At 43.7% G+C, this 9,219-nt stretch overlaps 1 protein-coding gene across 3 annotated transcripts; it reads right to left on the minus strand.

Annotated features, from left to right (window-relative positions):
- Nucleotides 1-696: 696 nt before the first annotated feature.
- COMTD1 (catechol-O-methyltransferase domain containing 1) lies at nt 697-7,511 on the minus strand. 3 transcript variants are annotated; one of them, XM_080403238.1, is made up of 7 exons: nt 7,233-7,381; nt 5,816-5,949; nt 4,667-4,772; nt 3,694-3,812; nt 3,374-3,428; nt 1,854-1,987; nt 697-1,084 (listed from the first exon to the last, which is right to left on the minus strand). In XM_080403238.1, the coding sequence occupies exons 1-7, from the start codon at nt 7,312-7,314 to the stop codon at nt 932-934; spliced, it is 783 nt and encodes a 260-aa protein (XP_080259364.1). In that variant the 5' UTR covers nt 7,315-7,381; the 3' UTR covers nt 697-931. The 3 variants fall into 3 exon arrangements, with proteins under 3 accessions (XP_080259364.1, XP_080259365.1, XP_080259363.1); XM_080403239.1 differs by having other exon boundaries at nt 5,816-5,928; nt 7,233-7,373; XM_080403237.1 differs by lacking the exon at nt 5,816-5,949 and having other exon boundaries at nt 7,233-7,511.
- Between the last annotated feature and the right edge of the window lie 1,708 nt (nt 7,512-9,219).

The following is a 9,219-nucleotide window of genomic DNA, read 5'->3' on the forward strand; positions in this document are numbered from 1 at the left end:
TAGAAAAAACATCATTTTGTTACATGCTGCCTAGGGAATGGAATCTCTGCTTGCAGTAATTATTTGAATAGCCAGTTAACAGCTGTATTGCGTTCTCATACAATCATAATTTTCCTTCTGTAGACTTGCTACCAATGCTCTGCGCTTGCAACTTTCTAGGAAGTTGTTGCTTTGAGGGGCAGGTGGGAGGGAGAGAGGAAGGAGGAAGAATTGTTTCATTTTTCTTCTTGCCCATTTGCTCTTCCTCATTCTGACTTAAAAAAAAAAATAAAAAAATCTACCTGCACTGTTACCCAGGTCCTTGCACACGAAGGTTTTAGGGAGTGCCCTGCATTTGAAATCTTGTTTGTCCTTTGATGTACTTTTAGAAAGAACTTTTTTTTCAGAGAGTGTATATTTGAGGCTTGTTACGTAGTACCCTTCAAGGATTACCAGTGACTTTCAATATGGTTAGTTTGAGAAGGCTAGCAGTCTCCTTGATGTCATGTACATTTCATTAAAAATCCATTTTTCTCTTATGGTTATTAACATTAGTAAACTCCACTTCTTTTCCTTTTGATGCTAGGACTGAGTATTCTACCACTGAATAGCCTCTTTTAGGATAGAGAATGACTTTGTTTTATTGATTCACTTGGAACTCGGTCATTCTAGAGACGGAGATTTTTTCAACCACTGTGTTACAAAGACAACTTCATGTTAAGGTAATTTACTTTATTACAATTAAAATAAGAAACCATAGTAGATGTCAAAATAAGTCTACCTTCTGAACTTGGTTGTCCTGAGGATCCTGCTGCACCTACAGTCTACTTTCCCAGGCTATGCCATCCAGTGGAGATACAGGTTAAATGACCATTTTTGGTACTGCTCTGCCTGCATTTTTCCTGATGATTTGATGCAGCTTGTTGTTTCCCATCTGCTGGGCTTCCTCCAATTACAACTTGAATGCTAATGTGACTCCATCCCCCATTGGGAGCATGCTGATATTGACTCGTGCATCTCTGAGAAGTTTCTCATTGAGGTGGTGGATGCTCTGGGTTGCCAAGTCATCCTTTCTTGGTTTTAGCACCTTTCCACCCCAAAGGACCTATTGAAAAAAGAAATGTCATACACCTAATTTGTTCCAATATGTTCCTTGGACCATAAAGGAAGCTTTGGAAAATGTCCTGCATATTTTCTAGAAACGGATATTAATTATTCTATTTCAGATTTCTAACTATCTCTGCCATGGAGCTCTCGTAAGCAAGTGGGATTAGGAGTCCACAGAACTGGCTAATTATATTTCTACTGCACGTTAGAAGCCAAAATAAAAAAAAGATGTGTTTAAACATAGGTATTTTTAAAATCCCCTATCCAGCTGCCACCATAACCCTGAAGGTGCCTGAAATTTAATATTGTTCTTTGGTTCTAGTAAAAGTTATCAATCAATAACTTACTAGTTGTTACTGATTACAAGTGCTACTTTTGATCATGTGTAAGTACTGTACATAGTAGAAAATGCTTTACAAGACAAATCAGGATAATACAGAGCATTCTCTGTAATGAATTACGAAAAAATTGCTAAGTTTCTGTTATCACAGACTGTTAATGTACTAACATAAATGTAACACAATACTTGTAACTTCTATAGGGTTTTATTCCTTGCTTATATCAGTGTTCTGTATAGCTTGCTTTAGGAATTTATGTTGAATTTTAAAAGCCTCCTTTGTATAACACGGAACAAATGTGTTGCAATTGGCAACCCACTTGCAAGTCAGAAATGACATTACTAGAATCCCGCTGTGACTTTTTTTTCCTTTCCCAGAGGCAAAAGCAGTAACTCCCTGTGCTACTACTACTGTAACTGCAGTACTTACATTATCAATAGCTATTATTCCTCCTTTCTTTATGAGGCGCAAACATTTTTCGTAGTATTCATTGCAGCTTTCTTTATCCGCATCAATGAAAGCAAAGTCAAAGCTTTCTGCTTCTCCACTGGCCAACAGCTCATCTAGATGAGTAACAAAGAGTCGTTAGACCCTGGTTAATGTTGTGTAGGAGGCAGTCGTCCATTTCTGTCAAAGTTCTCGTTAAATAATGGTTTTAGTGCCTTGACCAGGCAGCCTATTCCTCTACAGCTAATTACTATAAAAGCTTATCCCACAGAAACCAATCTAGACATAATGTATGCCATAAAACACTCGGTTACTGAGTTCTTCCTACTTGGAAGTTCATGGAGTAGTTCTAAACCTGCAGGATACAGCTAGGACTGCTGAAAGGTGCAGTAAAAACAAGTCAAGCAGTTTGAAACTGGACACACTCTACAACTTCAGCTATTTTTTTGAGCTGACTGAGCAGAATTGTTTTTTTAAATGGATTAGGATTTTTCTCACACTTATGAACAGGTTCTAAATGCTAATCTCTTGTTGATGATCAAGTGTCATGACACAAGTCATGAACAAACCCCGTCAGAGATGTTTATCACAGCAAAATACTGCTGTAAGTAGTCCCTCTCTGGGCCAAGGCAAGTGGAATGCAATTGTAAGTTCTCCTAAATGGACTTCTTGACTGAAAACTCCAAATCGCCAGTTGCGGAGGGGCTGACGGCTGCTGCTTTCCTGAAGTTCTCAGCCACCCCCCTCACCTGCCCTTATCCTCTCTGTCAACAGAGGATATTTTTGTCTGAAGCATTGCCTAGACAAAGCTGTCCATCAGACTTCAAGGACAGTGCATCCTAGTAGACTGCTTATATTTGCCTCTTTAGAAAGGATGGATGAATTTGGGAGTAACACAAGGTTATGGATGGATCTATCAAACACCTTTGCTGGAAACCTTCTGACTCCTCCTTTCCTAGCAGGTTTCTTGCATTTTCAGAATATTTATTAATATTTCCTCTGCCCCACATCATCTTGCCTTGCATACTTTTGGCACATCCTAAATTTGACACTGTCAATTATGTCCTCTGGACATAATTCAACTGTTATACGCTAAGTTTTATATTGGCTTCCGTATTTTTTCTGCACTTCAACCCTTTCAGAAAACTCTTCCTGTCTATAACAAAGAAATACTTGCTTATAATGGACAGTGGATAAGAGAAATCGGGCTTTGTCTAATTAATCTGTTTTAATCAGCTTTCCCAGAAGCAGCTGACAATAGTACTTCATAGATTAACCAAGGCAACAGACAGGACAGGTGAGTGACCAGTACAGCCTGCTACATAGGACAAGCATTTTCTTCCTCTCTGCTGGCATGTAGGAAAACTATGAACTTCTGAAGTTCTGAAATTTTAGCAAAGGGATCACATCCACAAACATATTTGGCTTTAGATTTCATCAGCATTATATCCATCTTCTGTTTCTAGGGAAGGGAAAAAAGGAAAGTATTTTAAGTTGCTTACCAAGTGTTTGAATTGCTGGCTTAATCCGCAGGTCAATTTTATGCTCTACTCCTGCCTAGAATGGAAAAGAACAAAGAGTTGATCAAAGCAGTCAAGAAATAACCTGTTGGTTGTTGGACTCGAAATGACTGGTGGTCAGATATTTTTCCTATTATTTCTAGGTTCCAGATAGCACTGATTTTGTCTTTCCAAATGGAACTTTCTCAGCTTCCTTTAATGACAGGAATGCTTCTTTGTGAATGTGCAAGTCTAAGATACTAAAATCCCTTGACATGCAAATGCAGCTGTCCCGAACATGTAATGGAAGAGATGTTGCTTACCTCCTTCCACAGTGGCTTTCCAATTTTGACATAGTCCTCATTTATATCACAAGCAATAACTCTGCCATTATCTGGCAGGACAAGTGCCATATTCAAGGTATTATAACCGGTGAAAACACCTAGGAAAATCATAAGAGTCATCAACACTTACCATATTGGAGGGGGGAGGAAAAAGATAAATAGTTACGGGGCTCTCTTCAGGAATAAAAACCCCAAAGGAGTCAAAGATTTGCCCAAACAGGTGGGCAATTTGTCAACAGACACAAAAGGTTTTCCCACTCCATTTAAAGTAATGGTGGGTTTGGAGGAATTTTCTTACATTTTTTTTTCTTTAAATCAATCTCTTAGCAAAGCTCAATGTTGGCTTTCTCCTAAAGTCTCCTGGACATACAGGGAAGAGTCTGGTCGTGCATCTCTGAGGAACACCCTTATTTAAAAGTGGAGCTAAATCCTGGGTCAAAGGGACTGGACCAGCAGCAAAATACCAGGGCACCATAACTAACAGCTAGGCCAAGAATGAAGATGCTGAGAACCCATACCTGGCTGCTCAGCATCAGTCTGGCTTTGGGACATCCTGCTAACATAGGTGCATCAAGGAAGGTGGTGTGGATGCAGGGCCTGTGCAGCAAAACATTTCCTTCTGGCAAGAAACTGGTACAGAAAGGAAAGAATACACCCTGTCCTGCAACTGCTGGAGAGCCAAATGATCTGTTGATCTTACTTTTTCAGATTGCCTCAGAGTTTGTGAGACATCCATGCTGATGCCAGAGTTACTGAATGCACAGGTACAGTGGCAAGTAAGTGCAAATCAGACGCTGCTTTTTATGCTGTAGCTTGCCCACCTGTTAGCTGAGACAAGTATGCGGTGCCTCACTATGTTTAGATATTTTACCTTATGTAAACACAGCTGTATTTGGAGAAGTGCAGCCAGGAGATTTATTGTACTACGGAGAGGACAAGGTGACACTCTTACCTATTTCAATAACTTTCTTGGCTTTAATGAGTTTGACCAAATTTGCCATAAGCTGAGCCTGGTCACAGGACACCATCATTTTACTCCAGGGATGATCAGCAGTGAGCTAAAAAAAGGAAAAAAAAGAATGTATCACAACAAACAAAACCCAAAGCTCCAAAACAATCTAGGGAAAAAAAACAACAGAAAAACTCCAGGAAAAACAGACACTTCTACCCTTCTCATTTTAGATGGCTTTGTGGTACACCTATGAGCCAGAAATTGGTTTGAATTTAACAGCAGCTAAGGAGGGTGGGGTGCTTTTCATAAGCAATAGTTCATCATTCAAAGCATGCCCTAAAGTTACCATGGCTGTGGCAAACTCGGCAATAGTTGTAACTGATGAGAGCCACAGGGGAATCTTGACTGTGAAAGTCTTTTATTTTTGTGAAGTTACATAAACAGATGCACTTTTATATATATATATATATATATATATTTATAACCTTTGTGCTTCTGCCCCTATTCCTCCAAGACATGTAGCATGGTTTTATGAAATGTTAGGTTAAAGTCTGCTGCTGAAGGTCAGACCAGGCGGTTCTGGCTAGGCAATGCAGAGCTGCAGGAGCTGTGCGGAGGGGGCAGCGGTAGAAGCAGGGCTGTGCAATGGAAGTTTAATGGAAAAGCTGGTCCTCCCCTTTCCTTTCTTCCTCTAGGGCTCAATCCCACCAGACAGCTCCAGTATTTAACACTTAATTGCTTTTATACAGTAGTTTGTCTTACTTGAAATGATTCAGTCCTGAGTCAGGGGACGTCTGGTCTGAGCTCTGACACTGGACCCTGCTGGAGGACATCACCTCTGAGCTAGTTTCCTTATATGCCAGCTAAAAGGAACAGAAGTCATCTGTTCCAGTCAAAATCAAGTGGGGCCCAAACACATAGGCAGCCATGGATAAAATGACATCTAAACTGTATGCCAATACTATTAAATACGCATTTAGGGCAGCCCTGAACATTGAAGAGTCTGGGAATTACCAGTTCAAAACAAATTCTGATGTGTAGGCAACTGAGTTCAGCAGTTGGGGATGAGGTGTGGGTGATACCAAAAGGTCCTAACACAACAGTAAGGGCATGGAGCAGAAAACCTGCTTTGGGGGATAAAATACTGACCAGTCGTAGCTTCTTTAAAATTGGATGTTCCCGCAAAGAGTGATCCAGTATGTATTGCCAGAGAGGACTGCTTTTCCCAATAATACTCTTAGATGATTTGGGTGTCCCAAAACCTAAAGAAGGGTACTTTTTACCTACCAAAAAATAGGGAATAATAATAAAAAATTTCATCTTTCTCAGTTATTGCCCACTTAAATAAAACAAGCGCTTAAGTACTACTAAAGGTTAAGGAGTTCTTTGTTCTGAAAAATCCAGTGAAAAAAGAAACCGAAATATAGCCAGACAGCTCAGTGGACTACATTGTTATTCCCCCCACCCCCTTCTTTTCAAACCTCTTAAGATGTCCAGCCCAAGTCTGCGAAGGCTGAAAGAGGAAAGGCTTGGGTATTGTGCTGTTCAGTGGCTGATCTGAAGGTTATGAGCAGTCATTCTTACAGGATAAGTAACCACATCAGACCTCAAAGGGCAAATGTAAGGAGAGAAGCATGAATGAGGCACACAATTTTCTTAGTCTGGGGGCCTTATTTTCTAGATGGCTAGAGGCTGCTGGTCTTTAGGGCCATCAGCTGATGCATCTTCTCAAGCCCTTAGTTCTCCTAATGACAGTGTCCTGCCCTCTAGCCAGAGGAAATCCGTTGTTGCTCCATGGCTTGCCTAGCATGAAACTAGTGTGCAAAAAAAAAAGTAGGTGCTACAGCTGAACTGTCTGCTTAAATACAGAACTGATCTCAGCTTTGAACTCAATCTTTCTTTTACAAAATGGGCAAACATTTTAAAGAATTAACAAAAAAACCCAATAAAAAATCTAGTTCCACATCTGATCGTTGATCGCGATTAAAGAACACTTTTATTTCAAGGATTTTATTTTACTTAATTTTCTGTTAATGGCTCTTTTTTCCAGAGGATCACCCTGAAGCGGAGATTGTTTCCACAACCTGCCTGAAGTGAAAGGGTAAGCAAGCAAGCAGCTGCATTACAAACCCAACTCCCGCCTCCTTCCCCCGCCTGATAGTGGGATCGGACCCCGGGGAATGACAGCGAAACTGTCGCCAGAACAGAGTGTGACCAGGACCCCACCACGGCGTTTCTGGGCCGGCCGAACAGCCGCAGGTAGGGGCCGGGCCGGGAGCTTGCCCTCGCCTCCGCTGGGCCACCGGCAGCTCGCCCGCCCCACGCGGCAGCAGCTGGATTGCGGGAGCGACTTGGGTTCAAAGAGCATCAGCGTACTCACGGCCCCAGCTCCGCGCAATCCCGGCACGCAGCGCAGCCCCGCTCGGCGCAGCGCCCAGGGGGATGCTCCCCCGACCGCAACCGGGAGCTCCTGCCCACCGCCGGGGGGACCCTGTCCGGCCGCCGCGGTCCTCGTCCCCTCCCGCTGGGGACGCGAGGATGGGGACAGGGAACGGGCGCCGCTTACCTGCGAGCATCCCCGTGGCGAAGGCGACCCCCAGCATGGCCGTGCCGACGGCCACTTCTTTGGGCACGCTGAAAAGCGGCATGGCGCGGCTAGCACCGGCGCGACCGGGCCGGTCACAGGCGGGCGCGGGGCGGGGCTGCCTCGGCGGGGCGGCCCCGGGAGGCGGGGCGCGGCGGCCGGCCCGGCGTGCGCTCGCAGCCGGCGCTTTGGCAGAGTTGGGGTGGCCCGTAGCGCCCCGGGGTGGGCTGGGGGGAGCGTGGGCATCCCGCAAGGGGTGCGCGCCTTCCTCTCGAGGCACGTACTCTGCAGCGGTGGTAAAGCGACACAAGCAGTGCCTGGTGCTTGTGCCTTCACCTCCTCAGAGGCTGTTCCTGGTATGCCTTCGTGCCAGTCTTTGTTTTAAAACACAGCGCGGTGTTGTGTGAGCTGGCAGTGGGCTCTGATGGAGGAGCTGTTCACAGAAATGTTCTCGTGAGAGGCTTGGTCCTCCAGCTAGTCCAGGAAACATGCTCTCTCCCTCCCCTAGCGCGGATGTTTTTTACGGTTGAGGTATGATCAGATTTCTTACCAAAAAGCATGTAAGTTTGTGGAGCTTCAGTCCTGTGACCAGAAGAACTAAGAGCTTCCAGGTGAAATGGATCAAGGACGACCCCCTGTGAGAGGGGGAATGCTGCCTGGTTTCTCCTGCCCCTGTTTCAGCCCCCTCCTGCAGCAGCTCCCTGGCAAGGCACAGCAGTGCCCTTGCCTCTGTTTGACATTCTGGATTTTTAGGGATCTCCTCCCTGGCCTGATCTGTCGCTGAGGAAATTGATACATAAACCAACAGTGACTGTGCCATTTTCTTTTCTTAGAATCAGGCTAAAAAAAATTTGTGTGCTTTTGTTTTATTACATTGATACATGCTGAAAGCACCCTGCAGTGCCTTTTGGAGAAGGGCCGGGGATTTGATTTTCATTTTGTGAAGTGTTGGCAATATCTGATTTTGCAAAACCCAAGCAAGATGTGAAGATCTATCATTTTGTCACTCTGCAGGGGATGAAATTAGCAACGTTGCACACAGACCAGGAATACGCAGGCAGGGAGTGCACTGTAACTCAGCCTCACCAGATGTAAGATGAAAACAGGTAATACTTCCCTTTGGCACGTAGTTAATCTCTAGAAAGCCAGATGAATTGCGTGCTGATAGGTTAGGCTGCTAGCTTTTCAACTATGTTCCGATGCTAGCAAAACTGTTAAGTGTCAGTGCAGTTAGCAGGAAAAGATTCTTTTGTAAGTACATCTTAAGTGCAGGATTAAGTATATCACTAGGGCATTTACAGGGAAACAGGTTTGCCTATCACTGCATTTTTAGCATGTGCTCGACCTTATTTACAAAGGCTCAAGCTCATAGCTTTGCATTTCTTTTGCAGCAGCTAATCATGTCAAGCACTAAGGAATCTGCTGTGCTTTCTGACTTGCAGAACAAAGCAAGAGATATGATCTGTCTCGGCAGATACAATATTTTTTAGTTCACTTAAAATTTATTTGATTTTGAAAGCTGTGAGTGCTGTTGGTTTCTTGGGTTTTGTTTGGTTCCCGCCCGCCCCCTTCTTTTCCCCATTCAGATCCCCATCGCTTTCTCTGTGTACATTTTGCTTTTGTAAATGAAAGCATTTCATCCCATGTTTCAAAGATGAGTTATCAGGAAGCGCTGGAATATGTCAGTTTTAGGCCAAGCAATTGTAGGAGACAGCAAACTTTTAGCCTCCATAAATCAGATTTGTGACTGTGCAGCTCCATCTAGTGATTATTCTCTACAACTGCAGCAGGAGGGAGAGTAACTGGGATACGCGGACTTTTTCATGAAACACTCAAAATTTGTAAGCGTTAAATCTTGTGTTGGCCTCTCGATTCTCAACTCGAGGAGCTGCCTCACTTGAAGTTCTCTGGAAACTTCTAGTTTCTGAAATCTCCAAGAGAATTGGTGAGCAGAATTGCTAACATACTT

Source organism: Falco punctatus (assembly GCF_963210335.1).
Source record: "Falco punctatus genome assembly, chromosome: 9".
NCBI lineage: Eukaryota > Metazoa > Chordata > Aves > Falconiformes > Falconidae > Falco > Falco punctatus.